General features: G+C 46.4%; 1 protein-coding gene across 1 annotated transcript in view; it reads right to left on the bottom strand.

Moving 5' to 3' along the window:
• Positions 1–1,230: 1,230 nt before the first annotated feature.
• Positions 1,231–22,374, bottom strand: part of DNAJA2 (DnaJ heat shock protein family (Hsp40) member A2) — a 34,464-nt gene continuing 13,320 nt past the window's right edge. Inside the window, exons 2-9 of the mRNA XM_063946010.1 lie at positions 13,507–13,566; positions 12,116–12,336; positions 5,444–5,524; positions 4,964–5,097; positions 4,281–4,477; positions 3,330–3,474; positions 3,041–3,168; positions 1,231–1,892 (exon numbers count right to left, since the gene is read on the bottom strand). Of these exons, the coding sequence (XP_063802080.1) occupies positions 1,704–1,892; positions 3,041–3,168; positions 3,330–3,474; positions 4,281–4,477; positions 4,964–5,097; positions 5,444–5,524; positions 12,116–12,336; positions 13,507–13,566 (1,155 nt within the window). The 3' untranslated portion in view covers positions 1,231–1,703. The remainder of the gene's footprint in view (positions 1,893–3,040; positions 3,169–3,329; positions 3,475–4,280; positions 4,478–4,963; positions 5,098–5,443; positions 5,525–12,115; positions 12,337–13,506; positions 13,567–22,374) is intronic.

Raw genomic sequence — 22,374 nt, 5'->3', positions numbered from 1 at the left:
CTTTACAAAACATAATTTCCCTTCGAGTCCAACTTCTGCAACAGAAATTAGACCATCCATACCCTGGTGTACACCTTCTGCTGTTACATAGACCGTTTCACCGTTCCTGAGCGATATTCACTGTAATGAAGAAAAATGACCAAACCAGGGTACCCTCTTCATCGCAATCACAGCACACTCATAAAACTAGACAACGCCGCTATTCTATTACTCCAGAGTCCCCTGCTCATCGTGTAGGCCCTAGCGGGGACACAAGGACACCAGACCAAGAGCTATGCTTTTCAAATGCCTTAACACAAAGCTGATCTCTGGTCTGCTACGAGGAGAACCGGCAAACCTATGTCATTGGGCGTCAGCGTCTCCTCTTCCGGGACTACTCCACAGAAGTTCTTACAGCATGCAGAGCGAGGGATCCTATTTGTACCTCGCACATCTTCATATTTTTGATGGCATAGACTTTAAATACTACACCTCTCCTGCTGGTGGCCAAGAATTTCTGATTGAGGGAGATCTTGAACGATCTGTGGCCAATAATGCAACATCCGCCGACTGACGTGGATGAGTACCTGTCAGCTTCTCCTCTTCCAGGACTACACCTTATTTTCTCGTTATATTGCTACGGAGTTATTTATCATTTACCGGAAGCTCAGTCCGGCCGTGGTTTCTGGACGTCACCTTCTTTCGCCATAAAGTGCTGTAACGGTGCTAACATGCCCGTGATTCCAGGGCCAGATTAAGGATTCACAAATGTTCTATTATAAACGTACCCTAATAATTCCCGAATATTGGTCAAGCCCTAAAAAATGGCAGCAGCTCTAAATCATTAGGTGTGGTATCAAAGATCTACCGTATGTAGGTCTACACAGAACGGTTTACATGCATTAAGTCGGCAGAGGTTAAAGTTGACAGGTACAATAGGTAGAGAGTCAAAGGTCAACAGGGATCACAAGATTGGTAACATGTAACCACCATCAGTAGAAAACGTATATGTCTGCCACGCTTGGGGTAAGGTGGCTTGCGCAGGTTACTAAAAACGTGTTGACCTATTGAGCGTCTACCTAGACACCATCATCCGGACACCGACTCATCAAGGTATGGAAATGTTTCCGTATCCACTTGCGAGCACAATGAAACCCTTTCCATAGCAGCTCGGCTGTGCACATAAAACCTTTTATTACTCATTCACCATCAGAACACAGTGACCAGCAAGCAGGGTACCGGAACCGGAGATACAGGCCATTAAATTGTTTATTCTATAAGTAGCAGCTCATGTAAGTGCAGCCAAATACACAGCTCCGGGACATAACACATTTCTTTACATTTATCAACTTAAAATAGAAGACGTAAAATCTACACAGACTGGTAAAGACCAAGCGTTTGGTACAAGGAGCGGAAAACTAACGTCTCGTCTTTCTTTTCAGTGTTTTATTATCGCTATAATCAGTCAGAACTGGATGTAAGCTTTGTGGTTAGTTTACAGTTTAAATTATACACTCTGTAAATACTATAGAACCAATTTAAAAGTTACGCGTACAGCAACAGAGATGTCCATCAGATCAATCCGGGCGATTTGTCTGGGTCACAAACAAAAACAGGCAAAAAAAAAAAAAAGAAAAAAGGAAAAGAAAATAATAAAAAAAAAACAAAATAATTATTCAAAAGAAAAATATCCTTTTTTTTTGTGCAACTTGGTTTACAAATGGTTACTGGTGCGCACACTGTACGCCCGGACCGTGATGGCTGCTCTCGTCGTCCGAGCTGTCGTTGTAGGCCTCGCGTCTTTGGCCTCCTGCAGAGCCGCGAGTGCTGTCAAATTCTTGAAGGTCTACCTCCTCTGTCTCACCACTGGGTGTGGAGGTTTCTGGTCTGGCTGGGAGAAGGTCTTCAAGTTCCTGTGGAGCAGGGATTGGAAAGGACAGTTCCTTGACATCACAAAATATAGGCCAAGGCGAAACCCCACAAGAGGCGGATACAGGCCACGCTATACACAAAACATTCACAAGAGTGGAAACAGGACAGCAGGTAATTCAATAGGGACGGGATAACATATCCTAGGACAGTCATTCCCAAACTCCGTCCTCAAGGAGATTTATAGGACCTGACCAGCCCTAAGCTCTCGCTGCAGAATGTGTGTCAGACAGGTCTGATAAATCCTTGTAATGTCTGCGGTCATTCTGTGCATCACACACACATACCACTTAAATACCTGGCAGTGGTTCACAAACTCGGTCCTCAAAGCACCCGAACACTCCAGGTTTTAAGGATATCCAGATTTGAACACCATCTGTGCCTTGAGGACTGTGTTTGGGAAACATTGGCCTAAGAGGTTTGTGTAATGTACTGAATGACGGCAGACATTACAAGGATTTATCGGACTTGTCTTACAAATTGTTCTGTAGAGTGAGGGCTGGTCAGGTCCCAGAAAGCTCTGGACAAATCTTCCCCTTTGCTCCCATAAGCCTAAATACTTCTGACATCACAGGCCTAAGGCTCAATGACAGACATACCCGCTCCTGGCTGGTGGAGGGTCTGATAGTTTAGCTCTAATGAGTGGCAAAAATAAAAGCACTAAACTACGCACAGGGGGAGCAGGCAGCTGTCCTAACCCCTCACCTACGGGTAATTCCCACAGACTGCACCGACAGGGCTGGAAGAAGGTGTTATAACACAGCTAATTACCCCGGCTGCCAAGTGTAGCCCAGATACAATGACCGCTGTGCGGGAGAAAACACACATGATCCATAACGATCTAACATATCATTGTATTGCATTCACAAACGTACCCACCCATTCCATACCACACGACCTATGCTATGCATCTATTTCTACAAACCGTATGTCTGTAAACTTCCATTCCCCCCCATGTTTACCTATAGGCTTTAATAGCAGCAACATTGTACGTTACAACCTGAATATAGTTACCCCTGGTGTTAGTGTGACCACACCATATCTCCACTTATTATAGCACCCCCGAGTAACAGTCGTAGAATATCTGCAACAGTGACAAGACAGGGTGTCATCCACCAGACATAGGGCTCACCGTGAGTTTTTCTGGATTAATCCAATTGTTTTCTGGAAACTGGACATCAAACTTAATGAAGAGGTCGCCTTTCTCAAAGGGATTGCGATACTGCGGCATGCCCTCGCCTCGGACGACGCGTACGGAGCCTGGCCAAAAGTAACAGGCACATGATTACACCCTAAACCAAGAGCAAGTCTACCTCCTAACCATTCTCTCATCTTTAACCAGACGTCATGTACGGGTGTCTAAAGATCTCCAGGCTGAACCTGAACAAGCCAGACACTAAGATGCAGACAGGACACATTACCTGGCTCAATGACTTTTCCTGGGGGGTATTTCACGACAATCTGACGCCCATCGAGGTGCTTGAAAGTGAACTGAAATCCGCACAAGGCTTCAACCAGCCCGATCTTGTGCGTCATGTGCAGATCATTGCCTTCCCTCTGAAAGGTCTGGAAGATACACACATAATGTAATGCATATACATTAAGCAGGCCAGCCTGGGCACGTGCCCTGTACTGGGGATCCGCAGACACAGGACACACATAAGGCCCAATCCTGAGTAGGACGCAGGCACTGACTTTTCCAAAAGAGAGAGAGACCTACTTGCAGCTGGCAGGAAAGTACATAGGAGTGGTACCCCTGTGTGTGCCACAAGCTGCCATATACCTCTGGTAGCAAATTAAAGTCACCCCAACAAATCGTAATATTAATTAGGGAGGGAGAGAGCTTTAGGGTATAATAACCTAATATAATAAAAACACAGAAAATTACTTAGTCCCACAGTTTTATTATAGGGATCCCAAATGGATTCTTCACACCAGTTTGCGTACTAGTATCGCCCTATTAGATTTGAGTTTTACATGGCAGACCCCAGCAGAGTACGATGGGTCTCTCTACGGCCAGCACCAACATTCAGAGTGACCATGAAACTACCACCACCTAATCTGTCAGCAACAAGTAGATCTAAGGGTGCACTGGACTTACTCGTCCAGGGGTGTAGGATAGTCACAAGGTCACAGCACATTACAGAGATTCTCCTAGGTACAGAAACAACGAGAACCCCTGAAAAGTGCCCATAGGCTACAGACAGCGGAGGCACTGAGGAGGTAGAAGGGTAACGTGGAAGAGGTCAAACGTTCACCCTCATTGTGCCAAACGCACATTCTGGGCGAGATCTTTGAAAAACAAAATACTGCAGTATGAAGAGGACTAATTACAAAGCACCAATCCCAGCTCTCCTCTCCTGCACGCTCACCTCGTTCTCTTTCTCCTGGAGCACCAGAACAATGTCTCCGGGTTCCACGCCTGGGGCCTGGTCTGCTTCTCCAGCAAATGTGATTCTCTGGCCGTGCTTCATGCCTTTGTCCACGTGAACCTCCAGAATTTTGACCTCTTTGATAACTTTTTTGCCTTCGCATTTTTTACAGCGATCTTTTTCATTAATCACTTCGCCTACAGAAATAAAGGCAACATTACAGGATCGCAGCAATAGGAGAAGATGAGGAGTGAACCGAGATCTCTGCCTACACTCCCACACGTTAACAGTTTGCGAGATGAAGAGAACAGATACAATGTCAAACTTTTTTCCCTTTAAACCCAAATTCAGTTTCCCAGAGCACCATCATTCCTCTTACAGTCCCGGCTGAAAGCAGAAAAGGAGGGGAGGGGTGATTCGGTAAGATCAAAGCAGGAAGGATGACATCAGTGCGGAGGTGCCGGTGCATTTTAGGGGTAAGTGCCACAATTACCGGGATAATGCCGGATCATCGTGGGGAGGAGGTGAATGCAAGAACAGTGCCAGTGGGGTAAAGTATGAGCTGGGGAAGAGGATGTAGTAACAATATGACTCTACACTACAGGAAGAATTCCCCCCGCAGGATATTCTCTGCTCTACCATGTCCACCAAAATGATATACAAGTAGAATATAGTGTCGTTACCTTCCCCGCTGCAGTCGGAGCAGACAGACTGCATCTGCTGCACCATCCCCGGTGCCAGCTGTCTGATCATTATACGCATGCCCCGGCCTCTGCAAGCTGTACATTTCTGAACTGCGCCGCTCTTACCGCCTTGTCTAGACAAAACACAATACACACAATATTCACAAGGATGTACTTACACAAGCAGGCGGGAGTGAAACAGGACGTAGTTCCGTTATTGCTGTACGTGGCTGGGGGATGCATGGACGGAAGCAGATAGTCTGCGGCAGCAGCAAGACTAACGTTTCACCCATTGCATCAGCACAGAACACACACTCAGGCGGTGAGCTTATTAGCCACGAGTCCCCTTGGGAGAGGAATAAATATGGAATAGAATTCCAGATCAAGGTAACGTTGTGGCTAGAACATATGGAAATATCAGAACTCTGACTATATAGCTGGACAGCGCTCTGTACAGAACCCTGGAGGCCGATAACTTACCCATTACAGGAACTACACAACACATTCTTGCTTAGCTGAAGTTTTGTGGTCTTTCCATTGTACAAGTCTTCTAAAGATACCCTGCAGAGAAACATGCACAGTTAGTACAGTCACTACTTAGTACAGTACTAATAGTAATAGTAGTTAGTACAGTCTTCTACTTAAGTCCAATGGTGTAGGCTGTGCAAAGCCGTTTGGCTGTGCATTTATTGATCTAAGCGTGCATTTTTATCAAAGCGTGATAAAATTGACACATAACAGCAGCGTTCAATCAGCGTTAATTTATCTTCAGCTGATATCGATTGTGAATTGACGTTTCTTCTCTTCTTGTCACCTACAGGTAATTACAATTGACTACAACTACCAACATATTCTGCTGCACTATATCTATATATGCAAAGCTAATTCTGCTGGGTAATTACAATTGACCACAACTACCAACATATTCTACTGCACTATATCTATATATGCAAAGCTAATTCTGCTGGGTAATTACAATTAACTACAACTACCAACATATTCTGCTGCACTATATCTATATATGCAAAGCTAATTCTGCTGGGTGATTATAATTGACTACAACTACCAACATATTCTGCTGCACTATATCTATATATGCAAAGCTAATTCTGCTGGGTGATTATAATTGACTACAACTACCAACATATTCTGCTGCACTATATCTATATATGCAAAGCTAATTCTGCTGGGTGATTACAATTGACTACAACTACCAACATATTCTGCTGCACTATATCTATATATGCAAAGCTAATTCTGCTGGGTGATTACAATTGACCACAACTACCAACATATTCTACTGCACTATATCTATATATGCAAAGCTAATTCTGCTGGGTAATTACAATTAACTACAACTACCAACATATTCTGCTGCACTATATCTATATATGCAAAGCTAATTCTGCTGGGTGATTATAATTGACTACAACTACCAACATATTCTGCTGCACTATATCTATATATGCAAAGCTAATTCTGCTGGGTGATTACAATTGACTACAACTACCAACATATTCTGCTGCACTATATCTATATATGCAAAGCTAATTCTGCTGGGTAATGCAAATTGAAACATTATTGCATAGTATGTGATTTTGAAGTACTTTTTTAAGTTTTGAATGATATAGACCCAGTTTAATCTTTGTGGAATGCCTGGTTGTTGTTTTTAAGGTAATTTATTGCCTGGCATTTGAGGGGGTGGGGTGTGGTTACAGATTTCAATTATTGGTTTCACTTGTAATAGTCTTCTACTTAAGTCCAATGGTGTAGGCTGTGCAAAGCCGTTTGGCTGTGCATTTATTGATCTAAGCGTGCATTTTTATCAAAGCGTGATAAAATTGACACATAACAGCAGCGTTCAATCAGCGTGAAAAAGAAGGAAAACAGAAGCACACCAATCAAACAAAACAAAAAAAACTGAAGAACTAATAACAAATGTGAGTCACTTACTCCTCAGATCACTCACCTCCCGATTGTTGCATCTGATTAAATAGCACGGAACAACCTTACTTGGACGTTTCAAAAACCGTCCATTTCACCTACAAATGCTTGTATCTGTATTATTGTAATTTTGTTTTTTAAGCACAGCTGCACCAATGCAATTTTACCTGCAAACACTTAAAAAATCTAACAATTACCATTGCTTCTTAAACCTCTCACAATCCTTTCATTTCTTACACTCCAAATACATTTCTGCACCCACTTTATCTACGTTTTTGACTCATTTCATACTAAATCTACACCCCTTGAGCCGACACTGCTTTTCTCACCTGCATTTCTGCAATTCTTCTGCTCGGATTCCCTTACAGTCTCCTCTCCTACTTCCACTTTCCCTCAACCTATTTACCTACTTAACACTATGTCAAGGCTTTCTTATACTCCCCACATCACTCAGTGTCTACCTAATAATGCATCTTTATCCTTCCCCCCTAGTCTCCTACACCTCCTCCTCTCTCCGCTCCTCTGTCTCCCCTCCATCCCTCTGTTTCCTTCCCCCACCTTTCCTGTTACCACACTTTCATTCACCTCTGCCCCATGGTCCTGCTACCCCACAACTCAGCCCTGCTCCCTCTCTCCCTTCCCTGTCACCTCCTCACACCCCCATCCACATCACACTGACCTCCCTCCCTGCCCACCTCCTGCAGTTTCCCCTCCTAGCTCAGGCACCCGTACCATCACTACTCTCTCATCATCCCTGCCCTCAAAGTTAATCCCACCTCATGGCTACAGCAACCCTGAAAATCTCATTCACATCTCTCCCACAAACTCATACCCCCTATCCTGTGCCCTCTGGAATGCCAGATCTGTTTGTAACAAACTGGTCCCCACTCATGACCTTTTCATTTCCAACTCCCTACACCTACTAGCCATTACTGAAACTTGGATTACGCCCTCTGACACTACTTCTGCTGCTGCTCTCTCTGCTGGGGGCCTCACATTCACCCCCCCCCCCCCCCCCCGACCTGGGGGTTGCCATGGGGGTGGTGTTGGGGTCCTTTTACCTTCTAGTTACTCCGACCAACTCATACCACCAGAACCATCCCTTATATTCTCTACATTTGAGGTCCACGCCATACGCCTCTTCCAACCAGTCCATCTTAGAGTAGCTGTCATTTACCGCCCCCCTGGCACTGCTTCCAAATTCATCGACAACTTTGCTTCCTGGCTTCCTCACTTCCTCTCTTCTGACATTCCCACCATTATCCTAGGCGATTTCAACATCCCTATTGACATCCCCACACAATCCCCTGCCTCTAAACTCCTTAACCTCACCTCGTCACTTGGTCTCTCCCAGTGGACCTCCTCACCCTCCCATGTGAATGGGAGCTCACTGGATCTGGTTTTCACTCACCGCTGTGATATTTCTGATTTTTCCAACTCCCCATTTCCCCTCTCTGACCACCACCTGCTCTCCTTTAACCTATCTCTCTCGACTTCCCCATCTCTACCTCCTAAGGCAACCATCACTAAGCGTAACATTGAAGCTATTGACACCACATTCCTTTCCTCCCTGTTTGACTCACTTCTCTCTCTCTCATGCCCTGAACAAGCCACTTCCACATACAATGCTTCCATTACTTCTGCTCTTGACTCTGTTGCTCCACCAACCACTATTCACCCTCGCAAATTAACACCTCAACCCTGGCACACCAAATGCACCAGATATCTGCAAAAATGCTCACGTACTGCTGAGCGACACTGGAGGAAATCACGCTCTAAGCCAGACTTCCTCCATTTCAAACTTATGCTCTCATCCTTCAGTGCTGCCCTTTCTCTTGCTAAACAGTCATACTTCAAGAACCTCATCTCCTCCCAGTCTTCCAACCCCCGGCGCCTCTTTGCCACTCTCAACTCACTCCTCTGCCCACCTCCACCTCGTCTCCCTTCCTCACTCTCTGCTCTTGACTTTGCCACTTACTTCACATCCAAAATTGACTCCATACGTCAGGACATCACATCACACCAGACCATCAGTAACCAGCCTTCTCCCATCCCTTACCAACCCTCCCCATCCCTCGCACCAACTCTGTCATCTTTCTCCCATGCATCTGGAGAGGAAGTCATGGCCCTCATTCGTTCCTGTCCCCTCACCACCTCCCCACTTGACCCTATCCCCTCCCGCCTCCTCCGCTACCTCTCTTCTTCTGCTTGTTCCCAACTTTCCCACCTTCTCAATCTCTCCCTCTCATCAGGCACTGTCCCCTCTGCCTTCAAGCACGCACTCATCTCTCCTATTCTTAAAAAACCTACCCTTGATCCAAACACTCTCTCCAACTACCGACCCATCTCTCTCCTCCCTTTTGCCTCCAAACTCCTTGAGCGTATTGTCTACAACCACCTTACTTCCTTTCTTTCCTCACACTCACTGCTCGACACATTCCAGTCTGGCTTCCGTCCTCTCCACTCCACTGAAACTGCCCTTACAAAAGTATGCAATGACCTCCATGCTGCTTAATCTAAGGGACACTACTCTCTTATTCTACTTGATCTCTCTGCTGCTTTTGACACTGTGGACCATCCTCTCCTACTGCAAATCCTTCACTCCATTGGTCTGCGTGACACTGCCCTCTCTTGGTTGTCGTCCTACCTTTCTGACCGTTCTCTCTCTGTCTCCTCTCATGACTCCACCTCCCCCTCACTTCCACTAACTGTAGGGGTACCCCAAGGTTCTGTCCTTGGTCCTCTTCTCTTCTCTCTCAATACGTCCTCACTTGGTAAGCTCATTAGTTCTTTTGGTTTCCAATATAATCTCTATGCTGATGACACTCAAATCTATCTTTCCTCTCCAGACCTCTCCCCTACTCTCCTCACTCGTATCTCCAACTGTCTCTCTGCTATCTCTTCCTGGATGTCCCAGCGCTTTCTTAAACTTAACTTGTCTAAGACCGAGCTGATCATCTTCCCTCCCTCCCGCATAACCTCACCTCCTACAATCTCATTATCTATTGATGGCACTACTATCTCCTCTACCCCCCAAGTGCGCTGTCTTGGAGTAATCCTTGACTTCTCCCTCTCCTTCAAACCACACATTCAGCACCTCTCACAAACCTGCCGTTTTCATCTAAAAAATATTTCCAGGATCAGACCCTTTCTGACCCAGGATGCTACTAAGACTCTTATCCACTCACTGGTCATCTCCAGATTGGACTACTGTAATCTCCTCCTGACTGGCATTCCTGACAAATACCTCTCTCCACTCCAATCTATCCTCAATGCTGCTGCCCGGCTCATTTTCCTCACCTAACGCACTACGTCCACCTCTCCTCTCTTACTAGACCTTCACTGGCTCCCCTTCCCTTTCAGAATCCATTTCAAGCTTCTCACACTTGCTTACAAAGCCCTCACCCACTCCTCTCCCATCTACATCTCTGATCTTATCTCGCTTTACACTCCCACCTGTCCTCCTCGCTCTGCTAATGCTCGCCGACTCTCCTGCCTACGGATTACTTCCTCCCACTCCTACCTCCAAGATTTTTCACGTGCTGCACCACTTCTCTGGAATTCCCTACCTCTCCCCCTCAGACTCTCCACCTCTCTACAAAACTTCAAACGGGCTCTCAAGACCCACTTCTTCACCAAACCCAGCCAAATCTCATCCTAAACCTCTGTTCCACGCTCTCTATGTACCCCATCTGTCTCACCCCTGTCTGTCTACCCCTCCCCTTTAGAATGTAAGCTCTCACGAGCAGGGCCCTCTTCCCTCATGTGCTTACCCTTTTCTTACTTTAATAATCTTCAGATGCACCAAATCCAGCAGTCTTCTGCCACCTGATACTTATTCCAGTGTCATCAGCTGATGTAGCTATGTTTATTTACCCTGTACTTGTCCTATATTGTCGTCAACTGTAAGTTGCTGTTTTCCGGTTTGATTATTTGTTTATGTACTCTGTAATTGAGCGCTGTGGAACCCTTGTGGCTCCATATAAAGGATCATAATAAAATACTGGGGAGAAGGCTGCGCTATTATCGCAGAGCTGCCCTATTAACTAACCCAATAGTTATCCAGCCCTTTGCACCAAACTCCCGAGTCCCGGGGGAGGGGGGGGGGGGAGCCCAGGGGCCAATCACAATCAGCAATACGACTGTGGCTGGTGATTGGCGCTAAGGCTTGTACCCTCTTCCTTCTTTGCAGCCATCTATAGATTCTCAGGGGCAGATTTATGAAGGCTGGTGAAGTGATAAAGTGGAAGGTGATAACGCACCAGCCAATCAGCTCCACACTGTCATTTTTCAAACCCAGTCTGCAACATGGAGGTTAGGAGCTGATTGGCTGGTGTGTTATCACCTTCCACTTATCACTTCACCAGGCTTAATAAATCTGTCCCTCAGTTCTGAAATTCTGTTGACACTTGTATCTCTGTGTGTGTCCGAGACTCTGAATCTGTATAGGAAGTGCTACAATGCAGCAGCCGCAGCTTTTCTCCAATACAAGTGCTGTGCTGCTTCGTATACAGACTCAGTCACACACAATACACAAGTGTCATGTATCACATTACTCAGCAGAGTCTACCGGTGCGTCCTAGCCGCATTGTATTGCGAGTAAGATGCGTTTTCTGCACAGAAAGCCACCCGACGTATACCAGAGTTGCGCGGGATCTGTCGGCTCACTCACGCCAGGCATCTCACACCGCGTGGCGTATTGAGGCTGGCTGTATGAGGACGCATCTGTACATCTTGCACTCCTTAGCAGTCAGAACAGAATAGCTTCAACCCAATAACTGCCCTTTGGGGAAATTCCTATTTGCAATTTGACGGAGGGCAATAATGCGATCTAAGAAGTGTCTATCTAGCACTTACATTCTGATCCGTGCCGTAAGCCATCACTCCTGTAGACGCAAACAATGGCACCCAAACGGAGAGCATAAATTAAATCCCAATAACACAAAAGTAGCGGGATATATTATAGGCCAACTACTCTCCACCTTCCATCTGTCAGTAAACTATATCAGTTACCCAGCGTGGCTCATACAGCACGGACGTCTATTCACCAGTGGCAGAACGACGCAGAGCGCTCCGTCTGTAACCTACAAACAGTACTGGCAGACAGAACCAATAACAGGTCTGCATTATGAGGACAACATGAAGAGCAAACTACACAGCAAAGGGACAGATCTAGACACACATACATCTCGTTAGCGGGCTACTCACTTCAGTGGGTGCATCATGTCCTCTCCTCTCCGTCTGCCGTTACGACTTCGACTTTGTCCGCCCATGAACCCGAACAGGCCCCCGCCGAAGATGTGCGAAAATATGTCATCCATGCCGCTGCCGCCACTTCCTTCCCGCAGGCCCTGTTCTCCGTAGCGGTCGTACAGCTCGCGCTTCTCTGGATTGGACAGGACTTCGTAGGCGAAGCTGATCTCTTTGAACTGTGAGAATACGGACTTGTTCACACTCGTGTTTGCGGTGCACAATGTAACCACTATAATCAACTCTTATTAACGCTTACTATAAGGAGAGAGCAAAGTATACCTTATTCATATACCGCCACAGAGCGGGAAGCAGAGGTAACGGGGGCAGGGGTAGGGCAACTCCCAGAGGCTAGCAGGTGGGAACTGATATTACATGACCCCATACCTAACGTATGGGTGGGGAGCATTGGAGATCTGGACAGTGCAAGGCAAGAACAGGAAGGAGGGCGGGACCACTTTCTATTCACTTCCTGTGTCAACAAAACTGGGCATTGGGAGGGTAATAACGGTGCCTGTACAAAAGTCACCTGGCGTGGAGCTCTGTTAGATTATGGGTAGAATAATGACATCTTAACTTAATAAAAACTGAAGTCATCCTTTCTGTCCATAATGCAGAGGCCTAAGGACCACTAACTTATAGCCTCCCAAATCATGGACTTCCCAACACTGGCATAAGAGATGAGGAAGTGGGCGGGGCCTGGCACCACATTTAAAGGGAAATTCCATATTTGATATCCGTAACAAAGGTAAAATGCACCTCTTGCAGGTTACGGGTTGCCTTCCTACAATGACTGAGACAAGGTCCCATTAGCCATTACATGCATCCACGATATCCCTTTCCGGTGCAGCCACAAAGCTGCGGCTGTCGCCAACACGGCCGGAGCAGCTAAGGTTCCAATCCTGAGCAGAACTAACAGCTGCGGAGAACATAATATAATATAGGGTTCATGGGGAAGGGGCAGAGCGAACAGCCCCGAGGTAGTATAAGTGTCTGTTACGCCACACAACCAGCATAGTTCCGCAGCAAGTCATGCTTTTCTGTATCCTGCACATATTCAATACCTGGCGAGACACCCTTCACCCCAAATCTCTCTTACCACCTGTATTACAGAAGAGATCGAGCACTGAATTAGGTCATGTGTCACGGCCATTAGAGAACTAAATGTACAAATGCTGTCTGTTGTGTCACGGGGCACAATGGGAATTGTGTAGTTGCAGATAATTGCATAGTACATTATTCATAACATCATAAGACACCAGTCATTCCTCTCTGACTGATCCCTGACTGTGCTGTAAGGGTGCCAAGAAGGTGAGTAATCGTTACACAAGCGCCACACGTGCAGTTACCTTATCTCCGGCATTTGGGTTCTTATCCGGGTGGTATTCCTTTGCCAGCTTGCGGTACGCCTGTACAAGTGACAAGAGAGGTTCGGCTTAATAATCATTACCCCTGTATGACCTTACTAGAATGCTGCAGGAGATTCACAGGGAAACATTTCATCAAAGCAAAAGAACATAAAGGAAATATCTCCCGACTGTCTGAAGGGCCGATTTGTTGGTTACCACTAAAATATTTGCATACTTACGCCATAAAGATGGAGTCCAACACAAAACCCGTCATGTCTGCCACATCGCACCTACATATTCTATGCCCGAAAGACATCAATAAAGAATAGGCACCCATCTACCGAGTACCCAGACTAGCCTGTCCATCATGTACTTCCTCAGATTCCAGGCACCACAAGCAAACACCTGATCGGAAACGCGTGACTCGCTGCCTATTACTTCCAGAGACAATTTGTATCTGCGCTCAGTAACAGGCCCTGCCGCATACAGCCCTGTAACTGGTTTAACCTGCTGCCTTTGTCGTCCCAGGTCAATGTTACACAGACCAGATGTGACTCCACATCAGTCCAACGTCATGTGAAGATCATTCCTGGTCCATCGACTCCTCGAATTTTCAGGTAGAATATTTTAAGGTTCTCAACGCCACAGGTTAAAAAAGGGACAATTTGCATTAATATAAATCTGCATCTACCGGTCGAGCATTTAGAAAGAGATCTTAATAACTGGGGTTCCTCTGCGCAGCTGGGTACCATGACACCCTCAGGTCCCCAATACAGAAACTAATTTGTGAGCAGGCTGCAATCAGAAACCTATTAAAGGCCTATATTCTGCTCCTCTCAGTGGGCGACGAAAAGTCACCAAAGCAAACGCTCCAACACCGCAAGTGGAGCCCACACAGAACTTGGAAATTAATATTTGTTAGCAGGCTGAGGCGCTACAAATCCTAAATTATTTTTTTTCTGTGAAATTTGACAATTCCACATTTTTATCATTAATTATACCAATAGGAATAAAGAGGAGACTGAAGGTGTGGAACATTTCAAAGTATTAGTGGGCAATGCAATCAGTGCTGATAGATGTTCTATGCGTTTCGCCATGGCATTTAGAAAAAATGTGATTGAGGGAGGAAAACCCCAAATCTTCCATTTCCCCCTTTGGGACATATTTATTACTGTATTGGGTTTAAGGCAGGAACATGATTATTCCATATGGCCCAAATTTATTAAAAAGCCCATACAGGGACAAGTGTTAGTGACAGGGAGGGAATCCTTCAGATCCCTCTCCTGGATAATATTGCAGACTGTAGCTCATAGGCTACGATGGATAACGACATCTAAAGGCCCATACACACTGGGCGATTTTGAGCTAAAATATACGTTACGGTAAGAACTTACCGTTGATGACAATATAAGTCCACAGGTGCCACAGGATACATTGGGATATAATGGAGCGACAGCAGATTTGCACCAAACGGTCAAAGAATTTTGGACTCCCAACATGCAACGGGCCCATTTATATATCCCTGCCTCCTGGCTCAGGCAAATCAGTTGTTTTCCAATGCTCAAGGCAGAAGCATCGTGTAGAGCCTTAATCAGGCGAGAAGAACACACATGCACACCCATCCGTACAAGAAGGAAGATGTTAATGAATAAAAGGATCCTCAAAGCAGGTGCGTCAAGGTGGGATCCCTGTGGATCCCATGTACTTAGGAGAAATACAGTTATCAACGGTAAGTTCTTACCATAACGTATATTTCTCCTGCAGGGTCCACAGGGTATCCACAGGATACATCGGGGTGTCCCAAAGCAATTTAGTGGTGGGGATGCTCCTAATTGGACAGGAGAAACCTTCGCCCAAATTCAGCATCCTGAGAGGCAAAGGTATCAATGGCATAATTTCTAATGAATGTGTTGAAGGAAGACCATGTGGCTGCCTTACATATCTGTTCTGCTGAAGCACCATGTTGTGCTGCCCATGAAGGACCTACCTTACGTGTAGAGTGAGCAGAGACATTAGCCGGAACAGGGAGATCAGCTTGAGAATATGCTTCTGAAATTGTCATTCGAAGCCATCTTGCCAGTGTCTGCTTATCAGCAGGCCATCCTCTCTTGTGAAATCTGTAGAGAATGAAGAGAGAATCTGTCTTTCTGATGGCACTGGTATGATCTACGTAGATCCTTAAGGTACGGACGACGTCCAACGATGCATCTCCCGTGGAAAGGTCCGGCCCTTGAGAAGCAGGGACTACAATTACTTCGTTAAGGTGGAATTTAGACACCACCTTAGGAAGATACCCAGATTTAGTTCTGAGAACTGCTTTGTCTGGATAAAAAAAAAAAAAACAGAAATGGAGGACATAACGCGCTTAAATCTGAAACTCTTCTAGCTGAAGCCATGACCGGTAGAAAGAGAACTTTAGCTGTCAACCATTTAAAATCCACTCTTTAAAGTGGTTCAAATGTGGCAACTTGAAGGGCGTTTTGAGCTAAACTTAGATTCCAAGGCACTGTAGGAGGAACAAAAGGAGGTTGAATGCGCAGCATTCCCTGGAAAAAAGTGCGCACATCCTGTAGGCTGGCAATTTTCTTTTGGAACCATACAGTCAGTGCTGTCACTTGCACTCTCAAGGAAGCCACCCTTAAACCTTTATCCATTCCTGCCTGAAGGAATGCTAAGACCCAGGAAACTCTAAGACCTAGAGTCCATTTTCCGTTCACTGCACCACTGAATATAGGTTTGCCATATTCGGTGATGACTGCGAGCTGAGGAAGGTTTCCGTGCTCTGAGCATTGTTTGAATTGCCTGTTGTGAGAATCCTCTTGACTTCAGGATAGAGGTCTCAAGAGCCATGCCATCAAAGACAGTCGATCCAGATGTTTGTGATAACAAGGCCCTTGAATCACTAGATCTGGATGTTGAGGAAGTAGGAATAGAGCATCCATCAACATCCTCTGCAGATCTGTGTACCAATGTCTTCTGGGCAAAGCCGAAGCTATTAGTGTCACGGCACCTTTCCCTTGCTTTATCTTTCTCACCACCCTGGGTATTAGGGTGATTGGAGGAAAAACATAAGCAAGATAAAGATCCCATCTCACCAACAGGGCATCCACAAAGATCGCTCTGGGATCCTTTGTTCTTGACCCGTATGCGAGAACTTTGTTGTTCAGACAGGACGCCATGAGATTTATCTCTGGCAACCCCCATCTGTCGACCAGGGTCTGGAAGACTTCCGGGTGTAGAGCCCATTCGTTTGCATGAATGGTGTGCCAACTGAGAAAATCCGCTTGCCAGTTTAGGACTCCCGGAATGAACACTGCGGACAAGGCTGGAAGGCGTAGTTCTGCCCACTTTAACGTGCGACTTACTTCTTTCATTACTTTCTGGCTGCGAGTTCCTCCCTGATGGTTGAGGTACACTGCTGCCGTCACATTGTCCGAGCGGATTTCGACTGGATAGCCTGCGTTTTTATTGTCCGATGAAAACCATTTCATCTGGTAAGGATCAGATGTTGCAGAGGCCTTGAATGGAACGGATCATACTCTACCATGTCGAATGTTGACACCATTAATCCCATCACATGCATTGCTGCGTGAATGGCTACCTTTCGACTGTGTAGCAGCTCCTGAATCCTTAACTGAAGTTTGGCTATTTTGGTCAGAGGTAAAATTACTCTCTGAAGGCTCGAATCCAATACAGGCCCCAAGCGAGTCATCCGATGTGATGGAACCAGAGACGATTTCGCTTAATTTATGACTCAACCGTGCTTCTGCAGACACTCTATTGTCTGTTGCAGATGACATAGAAGCAATTCCTGAGACTGTGCCAGGACTAAAAGATCGTAGAGGTATGGAAAAATTCTTATCCCCTGCTGGCGGAGATAAGCTGCCATTATCACCATAAATTTGGTAAATACTCTGGGGGCTGTGGCCAATCCGAATGGTAGAGCCTGAAACTGAAAATGCTGTTGGAGGATAGCGAACCTGAGATAGCGCTGATGGGACAGGGCTATAGGAACATGTAGGTAAGCATCCTGTATATCCAGGGATACCATAAAATCCCCTGGCTCCATGGCCAAAATGATGGAACGTAAAGTCTCCATATGAAAATGAGGTACCCAAATGTATTTGTTCAGCACTCTCAGATGGAGTATGGTCCGGAACAACCCATTTGGCTTCTGGACTAGTAACAGGTTGGAGTAGAAACCCCGCCCTCATTGTGCAGGAGGAACTGGAACAATTTCTGAACTGCCTCTTGCAAAGCCCTGGCCTTCATCTCTACCCGAAACGGAATGGTATAAAAAAAAAATAAGAATTTACTTACCGATAATTCTATTTCTCGGAGTCCGTAGTGGATGCTGGGGTTCCTGAAAGGACCATGGGGAATAGCGGCTCCGCAGGAGACAGGGCACAAAAAGTAAAGCTTTAGGATCAGGTGGTGTGCACTGGCTCCTCCCCCTATGACCCTCCTCCAAGCCTCAGTTAGGATACTGTGCCCGGACGAGCGTACACAATAAGGAAGGATTTATGAATCCCGGGTAAGACTCATACCAGCCACACCAATCACACTGTACAACCTGTGATCTGAACCCAGTTAACAGTATGATAACAGCGGAGCCTCTGAAAGATGGCTCACAACAATAATAACCCGATTTTTGTAACTATGTACAAGTATTGCAGATAATCCGCACTTGGGATGGGCACCCAGCATCCACTACGGACTCCGAGAAATAGAATTATCGGTAAGTAAATTCTTATTTTCTCTATCGTCCTAGTGGATGCTGGGGTTCCTGAAAGGACCATGGGGATTATACCAAAGCTCCCAAACGGGCGGGAGAGTGCGGATGACTCTGCAGCACCGAATGAGAGAACTCCAGGTCCTCCTTAGCCAGGTTATCAAATTTGTAGGATTTTACAAACGTGTTTGCCCCTGACTAAATAGCCGCTCGGCAAAGTTGTAAAGCCGAGACCCCTCGGGCAGCCGCCCAAGATGAGCCCACCTTCCTTGTGGAATGGGCATTTACATATTTTGGCTGTGGCAGGCCTGCCACAGAATGTGCAAGCTGAATTGTATTACACATCCAACTAGCAAAAGTCTGCTTAGAAGCAAGAGCACCCAGTTTGTTGGGTGCATACAGGATAACAGCAAGTCAGTTTTCCTGACTCCAGCCGTCCTGGAACCTATATTTTCAGGGCCCTGACCACATCTAGCAACTTGGAGTCCTCCAAGTCCCTAGTAGGCGCAAGACACCACAATAAGCTGGTTCAGGTGAAACACTGACACCACCTTAGGGAGAGAACTGGGGACGAGTCCGCAGCTCTGCCCTGTCCGAATGGACAAACAGATATGGGCTTTTTTGAGAAAAAAAAACCACCAATTTGACACTCGCCTGGTCCAGGCCAGATCCAAGAGCATGTTCACTTTTCATGTGAGATGCTTCAAATCCACAGATTTGACTGGTTTTAAACCAATGTGTTTTGAGGAATCCCAGAACTACGTTGAGATCCCACAGTGCCACTGGAGGCACAAAAGGGGGTTGTATATGCAATACTCCCTTGACAAAATTCTGGACTTCAGGAACTGAAGCCAATTCTTTCTGGAAGAAAAATCGACAGGGCCGAAATTTGAACCTTAATGGACCCCAATTTGAGGCCCATAGACACTCCTGTTTGCAGGAAATGCAGGAATCGACCGAGCTGAAATTTCTTCGTGGGGCCTTCCTGGCCTCACACCACGCAACATATTTTCGCCACATGTGGTGATACTGTTGTGCGGTCACCTCCTTTCTGGCTTTGACCAGGGTAGGAATGACCTCTTCCTGAATGCCTTTTCCCTTAGGATCCGGCGTTCCACCGCCATGCCGTCAAACGCAGCTGCGGTAAGTCTTGGAACAGACATGGTACTTGCTGAAACAAGTCCCTTCTTAGCGGCAGAGGCCATAAGTCCTCTGTGAGCATCTCTTGAAGTTCCGGGTACCAGGTCCTTCTTGGCCAATCCGGAGCCATGAGTATAGTTCTTACTCCTCTACGTCTTATAATTCTCAGTACCTTAGGTATGAAAAGCAGAGGATGGAACACATACACCGACTGGTACACCCACGGTGTTACCAGAACGTCCACAGCTATTGCCTGAGGGTCTCTTAACCTGGCGCAATACCTGTCCCGTTTTTTGTTCAGACGGGACGCCATCATGTCCACCTTTGGTAATTCCCAACGGTTTACAATCATGTGGAAAACTTCCCCATGAAGTTCCCACTCTGCCGGGTGGAGGTCGTGCCTACTGAGGAAGTCTGCTTCCCAGTTTCCATTCCCGGAATGAAACACTGCTGACAGTGCTATCACATGATTTTCCGCCCAGCGAAAAGTCCTTGCAGTTTTTGCCACTGCCCTCCTGCTTCTTGTGCCGCCCTGTCTATTTACGTGGGCGACTGCCGTGATGTTTTATCCCACTGGATCAATACCGGCTGACCTTGAAGCAGAGGTCTTGCTAAGCTTAGAGCATTATAAATTTACCCTTAGCTATATTTATGTGGAGAAAAGTCTCCAGACTTGATCACACTCCCTGGAAATTTTTTCCTTGTGTGACTGCTCCCCAGCCTCTCGGGCTGGCCTCCGTGGTCACCAACATCCAAAACTGAATGCCGAATCTGCGGCCCTCTAGAAGATGAGCACTCTGTAACCACCACAGGAGAGACACCCTTGTCCTTGGATATAGGGTTATCCGCTGATGCATCTGAAGATGCGATCCGGACCATTTGTCCAGCAGATCCCACTGAAAAGTTCTTGCATGAAATCTGCCGACTGGAATTGCTTCGAAGGAAGTCACCATTTTTTTACCATGGCCCTTGTGCAATGATGCACTGATTTTAGGAGGTTCCTGACTAGCTCGGATAACTCCCTGGCTTTCTCTTCCGGGAGAAACACCTTTTTCTGGACTGTGTCCAGAATCATCCCTAAGCACAGGAGACTTGTTGTCGGGATCAGCTGCGATTTTGGAATATTTAGAATCCACCCCTGCTGTTGTAACAGTATCCGAGATAGTGCTACTCCGACCTCCAACTGTTCCCTGGACTTTGCCCTTATCAGGAGATCGTCCAAGTAAGGGATAATTAAGACGCCTTTTCTTCGAAGAAGAACCATCATTTCGGCCATTACCTTGGTAAAGACCCGGGGTGCCGTGGACAATCCAAACGGCAGCGTCTGAAACGGATAGTGACAGTTCTGTACCACGAACCTGAGGTACCCTTAGTGATCAGGGCAAATTTGGGACATGGAGGTAAGCATCCCTGATGTCTCGGGACACCATATAGTCCCCTTCTTCCCGGTTCGTTATCACTGCTCTGAGTGACTCCATCTTGATTTGAACCTTTGTAAGTGTTCAAATTTTTTTAGATTTAGAATAGGTCTCACCTAGCCTTCTGGCTTCAGTACCACAATATAGTGTGGAATAATACCCCTTTTCTTGTTGTAGGAGGGGTAATTTAATTATCACCTGCTGGGAATACAGCTCGTGAATTGTTTCCCATACTGCCTCCTTGTCGGAGGGAGACCTTGGTAAAGCAGACTTCAGGAGCCTGCGCAGGGGAAACGTCTCGACATTCCAATCTGTACCCCTGGGATACTACTTGTAGGATCCAGGGGTCCTGTACGGTCTCAGCGTCATGCTGAGAGCTTGTCAGAAGCGGTGGAACGCTTCTGTTCCTGGGAATGGGCTGCCTGCTGCAGTCTTCTTCCCTTTCCTCTATCCCTGGGCAGATATGACTCTTATAGGGACGAAAGGACTGAAGCTGAAAAGACGGTGTCTTTTTCTGCAGAGATGTGACTTAGGGTAAAAAACGGTGGATTTTCCAGCAGTTGCCGTGGCCACCAGGTCCGATGGACCGACCCCAAATAACTCCTCTTCCTTTATACGGCAATACACCTTTGTGCCGTTTGGAATCTGCATCACCTGACCACTGTCGTGTCCATAAACATCTTCTGGCAGATATGGACATCGCACTTACTCTTGATGCCAGAGTGCAAATATCCCTCTGTGCATCTCGCATATATAGAAATGCATCCTTTAAATGCTCTATAGTCAATAAAATACTGTCCCTGTCAAGGGTATCAATATTTTTAGTCAGGGAATCCGACCAAGCCACCCCAGCTCTGCACATCCAGGCTGAGGCGATCGCTGGTCGCAGTATAACACCAGTATGTGTGTATATACTTTTTATGATATTTTCCAGCCTCCTGTCAGCTGGCTCCTTGAGGACGGCCCTATCTATAGACGGTACCGCCACTTGTTCTGATAAGCGTGTGAGCGCCTTATCCACCCTAAGGGGTGTTTCCCAACGCGCCCTAACTTCTGGCGGGAAAGGGTATACCGCCCATATTTTCTATCGGGGGGAACCCACGCATCATCACACACTTCATTTAATTTATCTGATTCAGGAAAAACTACGGTAGTTTTTTCACATCCCACATAATACCCTCTTTTGTGGTACTTGTAGTATCAGAAATATGTAACACCTCCTTCATTGCCCTTAACGTGTGGCCCTAATAAGGAATACGTTTGTTTATTCACCGTCGACACTGGATTCAGTGTCCCTGTCTGTGTCTGTGTCGACCGACTAAAGTAAACGGGCGTTTTAAAACCCCTGACGGTGTTTTTGAGACGTCTGGACCGGTACTAATTGTTTGTCGGCCGTCTCATGTCGTCAACCGACCTTGCCGCGTGTTGACATTATCACGTAATTCCCTAAATAAGCCATCCATTCCGGTGTCGACTCCCTAGAGAGTGACATCACCATTACAGGCAATTGCTCCGCCTCCTCACCAACATCGTCCTCATACATGTCGACACACACGTACCGACACACAGCACACACAC

Source organism: Pseudophryne corroboree, chromosome 11, assembly GCF_028390025.1.
Source record: "Pseudophryne corroboree isolate aPseCor3 chromosome 11, aPseCor3.hap2, whole genome shotgun sequence".
In the NCBI taxonomy this organism is placed as follows: Eukaryota; Metazoa; Chordata; class Amphibia; order Anura; family Myobatrachidae; genus Pseudophryne; species Pseudophryne corroboree.
Note: the sequence above shows the minus strand (reverse complement) of the source record. Positions and strands in the feature narration are given on the sequence as shown.